This window comes from Sus scrofa, chromosome 1 (genome assembly GCF_054392235.1).
Source record: "Sus scrofa isolate SSC_HxYL_T2T_F1_AM1 chromosome 1, Sscrofa_HxYL_maternal_Yorkshire_Landrace_v2.0, whole genome shotgun sequence".
Lineage (NCBI taxonomy): Eukaryota > Metazoa > Chordata > Mammalia > Artiodactyla > Suidae > Sus > Sus scrofa.
In genome coordinates this window covers 241,067,385-241,085,000 of record NC_139383.1, presented here as the reverse complement: position 1 = coordinate 241,085,000, position 17,616 = coordinate 241,067,385, and the positions used below count along the sequence as shown (strand labels likewise).

General features: G+C 35.8%; 1 protein-coding gene across 4 annotated transcripts in view; it reads right to left on the bottom strand.

Annotated features, from left to right (window-relative positions):
- Positions 1-17,616, bottom strand: part of VPS13A (vacuolar protein sorting 13 homolog A) — a 261,965-nt gene that overhangs the window by 89,067 nt on the left and 155,282 nt on the right. For all 4 annotated transcript variants that reach the window (XR_014822948.1, XM_021065108.2, XM_084988047.1 and 1 more), the window contains exons 40-45: positions 11,887-11,979; positions 11,060-11,416; positions 9,325-9,426; positions 7,899-8,057; positions 7,468-7,723; positions 5,038-5,198 (exon numbers count right to left, since the gene is read on the bottom strand). Coding sequence is in view for 3 of the 4 variants with exons in the window: in XM_021065108.2 (XP_020920767.2) it covers positions 5,038-5,198; positions 7,468-7,723; positions 7,899-8,057; positions 9,325-9,426; positions 11,060-11,416; positions 11,887-11,979 (1,128 nt within the window). In the remaining variant the exon portion in view is untranslated. The remainder of the gene's footprint in view (positions 1-5,037; positions 5,199-7,467; positions 7,724-7,898; positions 8,058-9,324; positions 9,427-11,059; positions 11,417-11,886; positions 11,980-17,616) is intronic.

Here is a 17,616-nt window from a genome sequence, read left to right as displayed (position 1 = left end):
TTAGCCAATCAATCCAATAATACATTAAAAGGTTAATACTTCATGGCCAAATGAGATTTATGCTGGAGATATCAAGTTGATTTAACACTTCAAAATCAATCCTTATTTAATATAATAATTAAAAACCAATGTAATGCATCATACTATCAAAACTTTTAAAAGATCCTTTCAATAAGCACAGAAATTCATTTGGCAAAAATCCAACATCCATTCCTGATTAAAAAAAAAAAAAAACCTCTCAGCAAAGTAGGAACGAAGGGATCATGTACCAAAAAAGTACAGCTCAAAACACACTTAAAGGTGAAGGAGTGAATACTTTTCCCCTAATACTGAGAAAAATAGAAAACAAATCCACTTTCATAATTTCTATTCAAATTGTACTAGAGGTTCTATACAGTGCAAAAAGAAAAAAAATAAGACAATAAATTGGAAAATAAAATGTAAAAATGTTTTTATCTGCCAACATCAATAACTATCAATATCCATAAAAAATCCACTAGAGGGAGTTCCCTCTATGGCACAGCACAAACAAATCTGACTAGAATCCATGAGGATGCAGGTTCGATCCCTGGCCCTGCTCAGTGGTTCAGGGATCCATTGTTGCCATGAGCTGTGGTACAGGTTGCAGACGTGGCTTGAATCTGGTGTTGCTGTTGCTGTGGCATAGGCAGGTAGCTGTAGGTCCAATTTGACCCCTAGCCTGGGAATTACCATATGCCACGGGTGCGACCCTAAAAAGCCAAAAAAAAAAAAAATCTGCTAGAAATAATAAGTGCACCTAGTAAGGCTTCATAATACAAGCTAATTAGGAAAAAAAACCTACTTCTACTGGCAATAAAAAAAAGCCTAAACTTAATATGTCATTTAAACAAAAATTTTAAATGAAAACTGAAAACCCGTGTCTAAAATTTAAATGGAAAGAACTTATGCTAGCCAAAACAACTTTGAAAAAGCACAAAGGGGGACAATTTATATCACTCAATTTCAAGACTCAAGATTAAATAATAAAGACAGTGTGGTACTGGCATAAAGAGATCAATGAAACAGATTAGAGACCTCAGATATAAACATCCACATATACGGTCTATTTATTTTTCACAAAATTTTGAAGGCAATTTAATGGAAAAAAGATAATCTTGATCAGAATAAATGAATAGCCAAGTGGAAAAAAAATGAACCTAAATCCTTACTTCAAATCACATACAAAAATGCATTCAAAATGGTATGCCATATATCCAAAGAATAGATTCTAAACAACAACAATGTAATTGCAGGCAACAATATGAATACACAAAACTTGATACTTACAAAATTATGCTGAATGAAAGAAGTCAGCCTCCATTTTGTACTTCACTCCATTTATTTAAGATTCTATACTGTGTAACTTATGTGCACCAAGAACCTATCAGTGGATGCATGGGAATGGGGAAATAGGGGGTGAGGAAACTCTTTGGGGTATTTTTATTACCTTGACTGTGATGAGGGTATAATATGTGAATGTTTTAGACAAAAGTCATCCAATATATGCAGCTTAGTGTACATCGATTTTGCCTCAATAAAGCTTTACAGAATTTGCCACTATATTCTCTAAGTAAAAGAATAAATACATACTGACTGGAGACAAAATGGTGGAGTAGAAAACCCTGAGCTTATCTCCTCCCACGAGAACAACAAAATCACAACTAAATGCTTAACAATCATCGACAAAAAAAGACTAGAGCCTAACAAAAAAGATATTCTACATCCAAAGACATAGGAGATCACTGGGTCACTGAAGAAATCAAAGAGCATATGAATTAGAGAAAAATGACCAGGAGATACAATGATCCAAAACTTATGGAACACAGCAGAGGAGTTCTAAGAGGGAATATAACATTGCCTCAGGAAATAAGAAAAATCTCAAATAAACACACCCAAAGCGACTAGTAAAAAAGAACAAAACCCCAAATTAGCTGACCTCATAAAAAACCAGGGCAGAAATAAATGAAATATAAAGAAAACAAAAGAAAAGGCTAGTTATTTGAAAAAAAAAATTGATAAATCTTTAGCTACACCCTTCAACAGAAAAGAGGAGAGAGCTTAAATCAACAAAAGTAGAAATAAAAAAGAAGTTACAATTGCCACCACAGAATACCAAGGATCATAGGAAACTACTACAAACAACCACATGTCAATAAAATGGGCAATCTAGAAGAAATGGACAAATTCTTAGAAAGGTACAATCTCCCAATATTGAACCAGGAAGAAACGGAAACCATTGTGGCTCAGCGGTAATGAACCCTACTAGTATCTGTGAAGATGCGGGTTCGATCCCTGGCTTTGCTCAGTGGACTAAAGAGATGGCACTGCCATGAGCTGTGGTGTAGGTCGCAGATGCAACTCAGATCTAGCGCTGCCGTGGCTGTGGCACAGGCCTATAGCTTCAGCTCTGATTCGACCCCTAGCCCAGGAACTTCCATATGCTGTACTTACGGCCCGAAAAAAAAGAAAAACAAAACAAACAAAAAAGAAACAATAAACAGACCAATTACAAGTACTGAAGTTGAACCTGTGATTTAAAAACAAAAGTGAGGGAGTTCCCGTCGTGGCACAGTGGTTAACGAATCCGACTAGGCACCATGAGGTTGCGGGTTCGATCCCTGCCCTTGCTCAGTGGGTTGACGATCTGGCGTTGCCGTGAGCTGTGGTGTGTGGGTTGCAGACTCGGCTCGGATCCAGCGTTGCTGTGGCCCTGGTGTAGGCCAGCGGCTTCAGCTCCGATTAGACAGCTAGCCTGGGAACTTCCATATGCCGCGGGAGCAGCCCAAGAAATCGCAAAAAGACAAAAAAAAAAAAAAAAAAAAAAAAAAAAAAAGTGAGAGGAGTTCCCGTTGGGGCTCAGTGGAAATGAGTCTGACTGGCTTCTATGAAGACTCAGGTTTGATCCTGGGCCTTGCTCAGTGGGTTAAGGATCCAGCATTGCCATGATCTGTGATACAGGTCACTACAGCTCCAATTCGACCCCTAGCCTGGAAATTTCCATATGCCGCATGTGTGGCCCTAAAAAGACTAAATAAATAAATAAATAAAAACAAAAGCAAGGACCAGATGACCTCACAGGTGAATTAAATCAAATATTTAGAGAAGAGTTAACACCTATCTTTCTGAAACTATTACACGAAAGTGCAGAGGAAGGAACTTTTCTAAACACATTCTATGAGGCCACCATCATCACCCTGATACCAAAACCAGACAAATATACCACAAAAAAAGAAAATTTCAGGCCAGTATCACTGAAGAACATAGACATAAAAATCCTCAACAAAATATTAGCAAATTGAATCCAACAATCCTTTAAAAAGATCATATACCATGATCAAGTTGGATTTATTTTAAGGATACAAGGATGCTTCAGTATCTGCAAATCAATCAGTGTGATGCACTACATTAAGAATCTAAAGAATAAAAACCATATGGTTATCTTAATACATGCTAAAAAAAAGCTTTTGACAAAATTCAAAACTCATTTATGATTAAAAGCAAAAACCTCTCCAGACAGTGGGCACAGAAGGAACCTACCTCAACCTAATAAAGGCCATACAGGACAAACCCACATCTAACATCACACTCAATGGTGAAAAGCTGAAAGCATTTACTCTAAGATCAGGGGCAAGAAAAGGATACATATTCTCACCACTTTTATTCAACATTCTTTTGTAAGTCCTAGTCATGGCAATCAGAGAAGAAAAAATAAATAAATAAAAGGAATACAAATCATAAAAGAAGTAAAACTATCACTGTTTACAGATCACATGAAACCGTACCTAGAAAATCCTAGAGACAACCCACAGGATGGGAGAAAATATTGCAAATGAAGCAACTGGCAAGGGATTAATCTCTAACATATATAAACACCTCCTGCCACTCAATACCAAAAAAAACCACAACCACATCCAAAAAATGGGCAGATCTAAACAGATAATTCTCCAAAGAAGTATACAGATGGCCCAACAATACATGAAAAGATGTTCAACATCACTAATTATTAGAGAAATGCAAATCAAAACTACTATGAGGTACCACCTTAAACCATCCAGAATGGCCATCAACAAAAAGTCTACAAACAATAAATGCTGGAGAGGGTATGGAGAAAAGGAAACGCTATTACACTGTTGGTAGCAATGTAAACTGGTGCAACCATTATGGAAAACAGTATGGAAATTCCTCAAAAAACTAAAAATAGAATTACCACATGATCTAGCAAACCTACTCCTGCGTATCTATCTGGAAAACAAACCATGACTTGAAAAGATACATATACCCCAATGTTAACTGTGACATTATATACAATAGCCATGTAATCATGGAAGTAACCTAAATGTCCATAAACCGAGGCTAAAGAAGATGTGGTACATATACAAAATGGAACATTACTCAGCCATAAAAAGGAATGAAATAATGGCATCTGCAGCAACACGGATGGACCTAGAATTTATCATGCTAAGTGAATTAGTCAGATAGTGACACACAAACATCATATGCTATCAAGTATTTGTGGAAACTAAGAAAAGAATTCAATGAACTTATTTGCAGAAGAGAAACAGACTCACAGACTTTGAAAAACTTACGGCTACCAAAGGAGACAGGTTGCTAGAGGGTGGGGGGGGAGGGATGGACCGGGAATTTGTGACGGAAATGTTCAAAAATTAGGTTGTGATGATGGTTGTACAACTATAAATATAATAAAATTCACTGAATTTAAACAAAGTTGAGTCCAAAGCCTCCTTGCCTGCCTGAACCTCTCACAAGCGTCCTATCTTAATAAATCTATTTCTTGCCTATCAAAAAATAAATAAAAAATAAATTATGAGAAGTAAGGTCAACAAAATTCTACAACTGCTTGTATTAGAGTAGTAATTACTGATAATGATTATTTAGATATTAGGTGTATTTCTATTATAGTTTGTCTTCTTTTGCTAGTAATTTGCTTTAGTTTTCTTTAAAGCAGCACACAAATATGAATAATAAAATCCCACAAAAAAATGAATCATTCAGTACCTGCACTGGGGAGCGAATGGTTACCTTCTTACTTCCTTCCACTGCATCAATTTGACAAACAATAGATCTTTCAACTCCAGACTCTCTGTGTCGTACAGTATAGAGTCGTCGTCCAACTTTTGTTAAAGGGATTTTATCAGCAGCAGAGTGGTTAGCAGGTGCTAAATTAAATATATATGTTTGCATGTTTTTATTATAAATCACATAATAATTTTATGTAAACACAGTAAACCAGAAATATCAGACGTTTTCTTCAACTTATGAATAATTATCACTTTAATTTATACAAATGAATATTTCAAGAATCAATAACACATTTCTACACCATTCACTGAAAACTTTCAAAGCATTTTACCAAAAAATGTTTTTAATTTAAAAAAAAATCTCATTCGCAGTTTAACCTAAGACAACAACATAACCTTTTAAAAATAACCGACTGATCAAAGAAATTACTAGAAAATACAAGAACACTGATCTCTGCTTAGCTGTCAAAATAACCAGAGCCGAATACATTCAGGCAGTCATTGCAATTACCAAGTAGCTGCAATTTTTCAGTTTTTAATTTTTGCAAGAATCTTTTGACACCTTGTGATATCTAAGATTTAATTAAAATTTTATGCAGTCTTATTTAACATACAGAACATGTATTCTATTGGGGTGTATATAACCCCCCTCCCTGCTATCCCATAAAAATCTTTAAAAACAAACAAACAAACAAAAAACGGAGTTCTCATCACAGCTCAGCGGTTACTGAACCCAACTAGTATCCATGAGGACGCAGGTGCAATCCCTGGCATTGCTCAGTGGGTTAAGGATCCAGTGTTTCCATGAGTTGTGGTGTAGGTCAAAGATGTGGCTCCAATCCAGTGTTGCTGTGGCAGTGGCACAGGCTGGCAGCTGTAGCTCCAAATCAAACCCTAGCCTGGGAATCTCCATACGCCGTGGGGGTATGGCCCTAAAAAGCAAATAAAAACAAAAAAACAAACAAAAGAAAAAACCAAAAAAATGTTCAAACAGAGGCAAATTTGATGAGAACAATTCACTGACAGTGCCGGGACAATACCTGAAACCTAGCCACTTTTATGAATCATTTCCTGCATATAAAAAAAATATTAAGCTATCAGTTTTAGTACCCCTCCTCAAAGTCTCATTAACCTTTCAAATGCACTCCCTTCCCTAACTATTCAAATGTCACCCTGTCAAAGTAGAGTGGGTGAGTCTTTGGGACTATTTAATATTTAACCTCACAATGAGTATATACTATGATAATTTTAAAATTTAGAAGTTCCCATTGTGGCTCAGCATTAGAACCTGACACCATGTCCCTGAGGATGCAGGTTTGATCCCCTGGCCTTGCTCAATGAGTTAAGGATCTGTTGTTGCTGCAAGCTATAGTGTAGGTTGCAGATGCGGCTTGGATCTGGCATTGCTGTGAGCTGCGGTGGAGGCCAGCAGCTGAAGCTACGATTTGACTCCTAGCCTGGGAACTTTCATATGCTGCATATATGGCCCTTAAAAAAAAAAAAAAAAAGATTCTGAATTCATTCAGTTGCAAAACCGGTAGCATTCTACTTAGTTATACTAAAGGTGGTTAAAACAAACATAGCTATACCCTGTGAAAGCTTACTAAGGATGAGTTAATATTTTTCCTCTCTACAACTTTAAAAAAATAGTAAATTTCCATGCTCTAAATAAAGTGGTGGATAAAGAAAGTCAATCTGAACTATAATAATATAATGACAACAGCAACCTGCAAAGGAAATAATAAAATTTGGAACATATTGGGAACAAGATCTAAAAAATTTGTAATGATAATTTGGCCACAGACCATGGAGCCCAGGAAGGAGGTTTCTTGATTCCTTTCTTTGGCTTTCTCTGGGCACATCATTTTGAATTGGACCTACTAACTCAGTCCTGGGCTCTACTCCAAAACTTGACTTTTTTTTTTTTGAGCTCTCAGAGTCGTAGACAAAAATCAAGCTAAGTTTTAACATGTACTGATTACTCTTCCAGTAGAATCCAGACTTTTTTTATCTTTGAGATGATTTTCAAAATAATAAATGTATGAGCTCCATGTAAAGGGTCATTACACAGTATATGAGCTTGACTGGTCTTATGACTATATGGCAGCCGTTTCTTTTCTTTGGTCTGGAGCTTTCCCATCTATACAGTAAATGCAATCCTCCTTCCACATGGTACAATAATGATAATAATAACTATGGTGTTTATGGAATGCTTATCGTGTGTCATGTTCATGATTTCTGTACATTAGCTTTTATCCATACAATTACCCAGGAAGAATAAAGATACAAAAGTAGTAAAAAAACAAAACAAAACAAAAAACCTGTGAGATAACATAAATGAGTAAAATGGGATATAAAATACAACTTAGAAGAAATTTAGGCCCCAGGAAGTTAATTCATCACTTACTAAGAAGAATGAAGAAGAGTTTGCTGCTTAGGCTGGTCATTGCATTGAAATGATCATTATCTTTAGTTCGGACGTAATCCATACTTAAACTCTCCTCACTTTTCAATACATATGATTTTGCCATAGGTACGTTGAGTACGCTAAAAGATTCACTTGGTGTAACAGAGATATTGAGTCCAAGAGAATTTAAAATTATAAATGGTGCTAGATCCCTTATGATGCCAGATGAAGATAATGTGGCAGCTTCTGTAAATGCCTAATAAGGAAGAGTTATTGTAAAAAAAAAATGCAGAAAACTAAATGAAAAGCAGAACACTAGTGGACATATGACAAATAGCCAAGTTAACAGGAAAAAACTTCTTTTTCAATGAAATAGAAGTACTCACTCAGACCAGTACATCAACATTTAAAGTATCAAGTACTTTTCTTACCTTGACTAAATTATTTAACATTACAAGGCCACATTTGGATAATGTAATGTTCAGTTGGTCTTTTGAATGGAAAGTGATGACAGTTTTATATTCTGGCACTTTGTAATTTTCTTCTTCAGTATCTGACTCAACAATGGCCTTTTTGGCTTTCTTTTTCATCTAAAATAACATACAAATTATAGAAAAGTGATGAAAATTTGTTCCTAGGAGCAAAACAATAGTCATTTTGCAAAGAGAAAACAAATGTTAGACTAATTCCAATGACAATGTTAGAGAACAATAAATTTTATCAGTTCTAATGCTTTTCTGGAATTACTTGGACATCAGCTAACTAAGGTAACACTGGATAGGAACAGTACGGGAAGAAAACGTTTTCTCCTCAGTGACACTAAAATGGCAGGCACACTTTAGAAGGGAAGAAAACCCTAAAATCACTAAATGCTTGTGACATCTGAATGAAAATTAGAAGCACAGAGCACATAGAAATTCAAAGCAAGAAAAGGCATTTAGTCTATTGGTCATGCTCAATAAATAACAGAAACCTAGGGACTTAAGAAGTCCAATAATAGTTGCAGAACAGCGTCACTAGGACCTAAGGCTCATATGAATCAATAGCACCTACCTCTTTTGAGGACTTACAGACCCACTGCTTATGTGTATTTCAACCTAACCACCACCAAAGAAGCTCCTTTATCCAAATACTTTATTTGAAGTATGTGGATAATTAAATGTACTGGTCTAATACAAAAAGCTGCTAGTCATCTTTGTTGCTGTGGCTTGGCTTGGCTTTAAACCACTGAAAATTTGTCTGCATGTTGACTGAGTCACTACTAAGGAGGAGAAATGCTAGTAATTATGCAGTCTCTAGCTTCAGAAGCACAATTTCATTTCATCCATTCAAATGTCCTGATTCATATGATTACATAAATTCACAGTGTATTTCAAGCAAATATATCTTCTTCTATATATACACCCTTCAGTGATCAAAGAAAACTTGAAACAGACTACAACCCACAAGAAAAGCTAGAGATATTTTAACATGACGGTTACACATGGAGACTCTGTAGTCAGACTGCATCCTGTCTCTTCCAATTTAAAGGTATTATTTTATGGAAGGCCTTTTACTTCTACAGTTTCAGTCCTGTCACATTTTAAATTGGAGTTTAAAACTGTATCTCCCTCAGAAATTTGTTGTAAGGGTGAAGCAAAAGTAGATTATTTAGAACAGTGCCTAGTACGTAATAAAAGTTACTTAACTATTTTTATTAGAAGCCCAGAAGGCACTGGCCCTGGGTTTGAAAATTACATTCAGAGGTCAAACAAGGAAGCATGTGGAAAGGCTTGTAATGATATACTTGTACTCTGCTGTGATTAAAATTAAAGTGGATGTGGACATCCTTAATATCTGAATTTATTTCAAAAATACCTTGATTCCAAGATTCCATGGTCTAAAATCTTCAGTCTGATCAATTTCTAAGGGTTCAAGCAAAGGCTCCCATACACCAAACATTTCATTGTAATAATGTACCTAGAGAGAGAATTTTTAATTTTTTTAAATAAGGCATTCTAGTATTTTCTAAAATGATATTCCATTCTGTTTTCCACCACCATTCCTTTTGGCTGTTGTATTTCTTTTACATGAAAACCATCTACATGCCATTTTTCCTATACATACTTCCTCAGTTTCCTCACCTGGCTAACTTCATAGTCTAGTCTTCACAATTTAATTCAGACAAAAATTCTTTTAAGTATCTTTCCTTGACTTTCAGTCTGGATTTAACATCAAAAACTGTTCATCTATCAAACACTGCTGACATTTTAAAACATGTCTGTCTACTTCCACTGACTTTGAAAGCCCTTACAGGCAAGTAAGATATGATTCAATAAGTGTGTACTTATTTGAATTAACTGAATTTCCTGGATATCCTAGATTAAATCCTCTACAAAATATAGACAATACTAGTAAAAACGTGAAAATCTGAAATGTAGTCTGTTAGTTCTACCTCTATTAGTATGTAACTCTGCATCAATACAAATATTACAGCTGCTTAAAATTTTTTCATATTTATTAAAATAGAATATTAGTTTCTACCAGACAGAAACTCAATAATTTAAAGCAAAATATCTCTGGGAAATTCTGAAGCAAAATACATATTGCTTCAAAGCAAATATAATTTATATAATTAAAGGACTCTAACAAAAAGTTGAAAGACCTTGTTAGATTCTCACTTGAGTATAAAAATTGTGTTACATCAAAGTATAAGGCCTACACTTCTAATTCTTTCTATTAATATTTTAGAGAAGATTAAGAAATAGTCCAATATAATTTTAAAGGAAAAAGCGTATTTAATTCTTTTATTTTTATTTTTTATTTTTTTTTAAGGGCCATACCTATGGCATTTGGAAGTTCCCAGGCTAGGGGTTGAAATGGAGCTGTAGCTGCCAGCCTTCACCACAGCCACAGCAATGCAGATCCAAGCCACTTTTGTGACCTACACTGCAGATTATGAAAACACCAGATCCTTAACCCACTGAGCAAGGCCAGGGATCATACCTGTATCCTCATGGATACTAATCTGGTTATTAACCCACTGAGCCACAATGGGAATTTATCAATTTAATTCTTAGAAGTAAGATCCTAGTTGTGGTAATGAACCCAACTAGGATCCTTGAGGATGTGGGTTCAATCCCTGGCCTCTCTCAGTGGGTCAGGGATCCAATGTTGCTGTGAGCTGCGGTGTAGTCCACAGACACAGCTCAGATACCGCATTACTGTGGCTGTGGTGTAGACTGGCAGCTGCAGCTCTGATTCGACCCCTAGCCTGCGAACTTCCAAATGCTGCAGATGCAGCCCTAAAAATAAAAAAAAAAACAAAACTAATTTTGTATCTATTCAAGTCTATTTAATATTACCAACATTAATTTGCATGAAATCAATTGAAATGTAAACTTAATACAGATATGTACTCTAAATAAATGTAAAAGTAATGTACACCTAAAAACAACAACATCAAGGGCATAAATCTGTAAACTTTCTTCCAAAAGTTTTGTAAACCAACATTACATTTATAATAAACTTAAATGACTAAATAAGATTTGCAAAAGAGTCTATATGTCACATTATTTGTTATAATATCTAGAAAAATACTACATATGCTTACTTCTAGCTCAAGCTGACAGTGCAGATTTATCAGAGAACTCCAGTTTTTGCCTTCCCCTGAGAAACGTGATTTTGCCAAAAGCATAGGCACTGTTCTATGTCCAATTCCAGCCTCAAGAACTATAAAAATAGAATCAATATTCATTTTTATCATCTCTCCATTGGGCACCAATTCAGTTGTGGGAGCTATTTTTTCAACTTCATTTGGTTCTTCAAGAAACCACATTTTTAAATTTTTTGTATCTTTTTTTTCCCATAATTGTGCTGTAGAAGAAGCAGTTTCTTGTGGGACGGTTTCCTTAGCTGTGTAAAGTGCTGAAGTTATGGTAATCACAGTATTTATGATAACTGGTGAAACCTAAGGGGAAAAATTTAAACCAATTAAAAAATCTACACAAACCATTTTCAAAAATACACACTTCAAATAATACTAAATGAATTTGCTGAAGGATCAAGAGGAATTAATATTGAACCAGCAATACTACCAAAAAACAGTATATACCATTTGATGTCTATAAAAATTTTTTTCAATTCTAATTTCAACTGTTAAAATATTTCCATGGTGATATTAAACCAATCAATTTCAATTACACATACTATAGAGATGTTAACTATAGAAGCAGTCAACTGCTAATATAATATGTGAAGACATTCATTATAAAAAGTACTTATTTTAAAATTATGTCATAAAATTATTTTTAAAAAATAGCTTTTCTTCTGCTTATTTAACAATTAAAAGGGTTGCTATAATAATTGGTTATTTCTACATTTCTTAATTTTTTTAAAAAGGCACTAAAGATCTGAATGGCTGACTACATTGTTACTTACCTTCAGTGTCAGGGATTTTACTGATAAATCAATCACTTTTGGATCTGTACTTATCTGAGTGGCTTGATAGAACAAGTCACAGGGCTGCAAAACCTATGAGAGGAAAACTGATACTATTAACATTGTTCTTAAAATATTTTTTTATCTAAAATCTTGCCCAGTAATAGATATTTGTTAAGTAAACTGGTAAAATAACTATTTAAAGAAACAAGTGAATCAGTAACACATTTTTAACTATCCTCTTACTCACTATTTATAATAAATAGAAAGTACTAATAACATCAGCAACACTATTAATATAACAAAGTAGAAGAACTTCTTAAACATGCATATATATATATATACATATATATATATATACATATATATATATATATGGAAACCTTACAAAACTTATATTCTGTATTTTATTTTATAGTAGTCCCTTGGTATCCCTAGGAAACCGATTCCAGGACACACACACACCTGTCCCCTGCCTCCTTCCCCCAACCTATGGCAGATACTAAAATCTAAGGATGTTCAAGTCTCTTATATAAAATGGCAAAGTACTCAGCAATAAAAAACCCCAAACAACTCAAATTAAAAAATGGGCAGAGGAGCTGTATAGACTTTTTTCCAAAGAAGACAGATGGCCAACAGGCATGAGAAGAAATGTTCAACATCACTAATTATTAGAGAAAACAAATCAAAACAATAAGAAGATATTACCATGAATGGGTCAGAATGGCTATTATCAAAAAGACAAAAACTAACAAGGGTTGGAAAGGATGTAGAGGAAAGGGAACCCTCCTCATACACTAGTGGTAGGATTGGTGCAGCCATTGTGGAAAACAGTATAGAGAATCCTCAGAAAATTAAGAATACACCTACTATATGATTCAGCTATTCCACTTCTGGATATTTACCCAATGAATACAAAAGCATTAATTTAAAAAGATATATATTGGAGTTCCCACTGTAGTGCAACAGAATTGGCAGCATTTCTGGAGAACTAGGACAGACGTTCAATCCCGAGCCTGGCATAGAGGATTAAGGATCCAGTCTTGCCATAGCTGCAGCACAGATCCCAACTGTGGCTTGGATCTGATCCCTGGCCTGGGATCTCCATGTGCCCCAGGGCAGAGAAAAAAGAAAATAAATAAATAAAAGAGGCATATGTCACCTCTACATTCACTGCAGCATTATTTACAATAGCCAAGATATGGAAACAACCTAAGTGCCCATCAACAGATGAAAAGATAATGAAAAGAGGGGGGATCAAGGTGGCTGAGGAAGTAGGACACCTCTTCCTACAAAAATATTAAAAAATATATCTACAAGTGGAATGATTCACATGGAGTGTCTACTGAATGCTGACACAAGAACTATTCCAAAAGGGAAAAAAAACAAAAATCCCACGAGGCTGGGTAGCCCAAGGAGAAAAAGAGAAAAGAGAGAGAGAGGCATCAGAATGCGGCCTATGCCAAATGAAGAGAGAGTTGTGAGGGAGGAAAGGTTCCTGCACCCAGAGAAGTCCTCTCACCAGTGGAGATATCAGTCTGGATGGAGGAAGAGCTTTGGAGCAGCAACCGGTTGTGGAAGGTAATAAGAAGAGTCAGCACAACAGCCCTGTACTCTCCAACCTTAGACAGTCATCCATCAGCACAAATGAGAGTTGGGAGCTGAGGCTGAGGATTCAAAAGTCAGACCCAGGGAGTGCACTGGGGATGGCTACAAGGAGACAGCCTGAAGAGGCTGGACTGTGCCAAAGAAGGGTTTACTTGGAAGAAACCTGGTCCTGTCAGCAAGACAAGGCACCAATGTTGAGGGGGTATGTGAGGAGAGGGCCAGGACCACATTAAGAGTTTCATCCCCTGTGAGCACTCTTAGGCAAAAGACATTGCCTACAAGAGGGTGGGGGCAGGCATAAGCATCTGCCACCAATGTGGGCCCAAGTGGCTGCTGGGAAACCTGCTGGCAGGCAAGAAGCCCAGCCCCGTTGTCCTGGTAGTGCATGGGTCACAAACACCCCTGCAAAACCCAAGAGCAGGTATCGGGCCCTGCCCCCACTGTCCCAGGAGTGCATTAGCCATAGCCCCTCCTATGAAACTTGTGAGTGGGTACCAGGCCCTGACCCCACTATCCTGAGAGGCAGGGAGCCCCAGACACATATGAAATTTGTGAGCGGGTACCATACCCTGACCCCACTGTCCTGAGAGACAGGGAGCCATAGACACATTACGAAACTTGTGAGCAAGCACCAGGCTCTGCACCTACTATTCTAGGAGTGCATGGGCTCCAGCCTTCCCTTGTCAAGCCCTGTCTCTGCAGATTTAACAGAAATCAAAAGCTTTACAGATAACCAAAAGTTAAAAGAATTCAGCACCAACAAATGAGCTTTACAATAAGCTAAAGAACTTTTCTAGGTGGAAAAGAAAAGGCCACAACCAGATACAAGACAATTACAAATGGAAAAGCCAACAGGTAAAGGCAAACATAAAGTAAAAGAGGGAAATCATCCAAAATCAAATATAGTATCAAAACCAGCAATCATGAGAGGAGCAGAGTACAAATGTAGGATCTTGGAAATGTATTTCAAATTAAGAAGAGATCAAGAACTTAAAACTATCTTGTGTGTATATATGTGTGTGTCTGTGTATATACATACACACAAACTGCTATATATATATATATACACACACAGACACACACAGACTAGTATATATACACTTGCGTGTATTATATATATTATATATGTATATATTATATATGTGTATTATGCATATATTATACACACTGCTACATCAAAACCTTATAAGAACCATAAACTGAAAAACTACAATAGATATACCCACAAAAAAGAAAAGATAATCTAAACACAATGGTACAGACAGTCACAAATCACAAGAGAAGAGAATCAAAGAGGACAGAAAAAAATAGACCTATGAAAATAAATCCAAAACAATGAACAAAATGGGAATAACACAAATACCAATAATTACATTAAATGTAAATGGATTTGGTGCTACAATCAAAAGACACAGACTAAATGGATACAAAAATAAGGCATGTATATATTCTGTCTAAGAGAGACCCAGTTCAGATCTAAGGACACCTACAGACAAAGCAAGAGCATGGAAAAATAGATTTCATGAAAATGGAAATTGAAAGAAAACTGGACTACCAATATTAATACGATAAAAAGAAAACTTTAAAATAAAGAATACTACAAGAAGAAAGGAAGGACTACCTAACAATCAAGGGATCAAGCCAAGAGGAGGATGTAACAACTTTAAATATATATCACCCCAAACCAGAGTACCTCAATATACAAGACAGACTCTAAAAGCTAGAAACAAAGAATACTGACATTAATACAACAATAGTTGGGGACTTTAACATCCCACTTTCATCAAAGGACAGATCATCCAGACAGAAAATCAATATGGAAACAGAGGCCTTAAATGACACATTAGACTACACAGACCCAACTGATATTTAGAGAATGTTCCATCTGACAGCAGGAGAATATACATTCTTCTCAAGTGCACATGGAACATTATCTGAGATATATCATATGCTGAGCTACAAACCAAGCCTTGGCAAATTTAAGAAAACTGAAACCCTATTGAGCACCTTTCTGACCACAACACTGTGAAAGTAGAAATCAGAAGGAAAAACCCACAAATATGGGGAAGCTCCAGAATATGCTACTAAACAACCAATGGCTCACTGAAGAAATCAAAGGGGATATAAAAAAATTCCTAGAGACAAATGACAATGAAGACACAATGATCCAAAACTTACAGAACACACAAGCAAAAGCAGTTCTAAGAGGGAATACAATCTTACCTCAGGATACAAGAAAAATCTCAGATAATCTAACTCTACACCTAAAGCAACTAGAGAAAAGAGAACAAACAAAAAGTTAGATGGCATGATAAAGATCAGAGCAGAAATAAATGAAACACAAAGAAAACAATAGGAAAGATCAATGAAACTAAAAGCTGGTTATTTGAAAACATAAACTAAAATCACTAAATCTTCAGCCAGACCCTTCAACAACAACAACAACAACAACAAAGAAGAGGGCTTAAATCACTAAAATTAGAACTAAAAAAGGAGAAGTTATGACTGACAGCACAGAATCATAAGAGACTACTACAAACAACTATATGGCAATAAAATGGGCAACCTAGAAGAAACAGACAAATTCTTAGAAAGGTACAATCTCCCAAGATTGAACCAGGAAGAAATAGAAACTATAAACAGACCAACTACAACTACTGAAACTGAATCCAGGATTTAAAAACAAAATTCCAAGAGATGGCCTCACATGCAAATTCTATCAAAAACACTGAAATCAAATGTCAGCAGCTGAGTTCTCATCTGGAGGCATGACTAGGAAAATTTGTTTACAAGATCCATCAGGTTGGTGGTAGAATTCATCGTGTGTGTGTGTGTGTGTGTGTGCGCGCGCGCACGCGCCTGCAGGATTGAGATTTCCATTTGCTTGCAAGCATCTGGAGAGGGACCACTTTCTACCCCTATTAGTTGCTCACAGGTTCTTGACACGTGGCCTTATTTACCTGGCAGTTGGCTTCTTCAAGGACGACAGGAAAGCATCTCCCTGATGTTTCACAATTTTAAAAATTAGGTTAGGCCCATCTGGAGTCTCTCTTTCTTAAAGTCAAAGTTAAGTGATTAGTAACCTAATTATGTTCATTGGTCTTGTCTACACTCAAGGATAGAAGACAACACCGGGCACATGCAACAAAAGGTAGAAATCCTGGAGGGAAACTTAGAATTCCAGCTATGCTAAGGGTGAAAAATAAATCATAAAAAAATTACATCTAAACCTATTCTCCAAAGAAAGGAAATTAAAATCTACCATTATTCCAATAAATCAGCAAGATTAACTGGTACGTGAGTTAAATATTCACTATGTTATTTAAACTTCAGGGATAGGAAATTATAACTACAATCCATTATCTGCTATTTTCAACTTAAAATTATGTCATTTCATTTTAGAGAAGGCAAAAAATACTATTATAAATACATATAAAGATTTCCCTATAACTTGGAAACTTCTAATACGCCTTTTTATAATCCCTTGCCAAAATAAATATGAAGATATACTTTCATCCTTGTTTAATTCCCATATTTTCAAGTCTAGTAAAGCTACCCAGGATTAAAAATACAGCTAGTCCTCAACAGTAAACATGTTCATGGCAGAACTAAATTATAGTCAAATTTTCCATAACATAGTACTAAAGATCAAGTTAATAATGTGGAAGCATTTCTTAAAATGGAATTATTTTCCTAGTAGTATTATTTTATTGTCTCCACCTAAACTCATTCTTATTGTATTGCTATTTCTATCATTTTTCCCTCCCTCCTACTCTCAGTTCTCACCATAGTGTTCTCAATCTTAAATGATTTTTACTAATGATGCATTCCTTTCCTGATAATATTGCTTCCCCTTCAGAGAAACAACTGTAGGCTATCTACCTATCTAAAAATCTACAGAAGCTTACAAGAGCTGACTATAAATTTCCTGCTTTACAAAAAGTCCCTTCCCTTGGTGGTGGGAAGGATTCCAATTGAGGACGACTAAATACTATGAAAAAAGGCAGAGTGTAAGAGTACCAATATTGGTATGTAGGTAGATATGTGGTAGGGACATATGCTCTCTGGAACCCAGGTTCTCAGGATACTCTATCCCTTTGTTCTGAAACACCTGCTTTGACT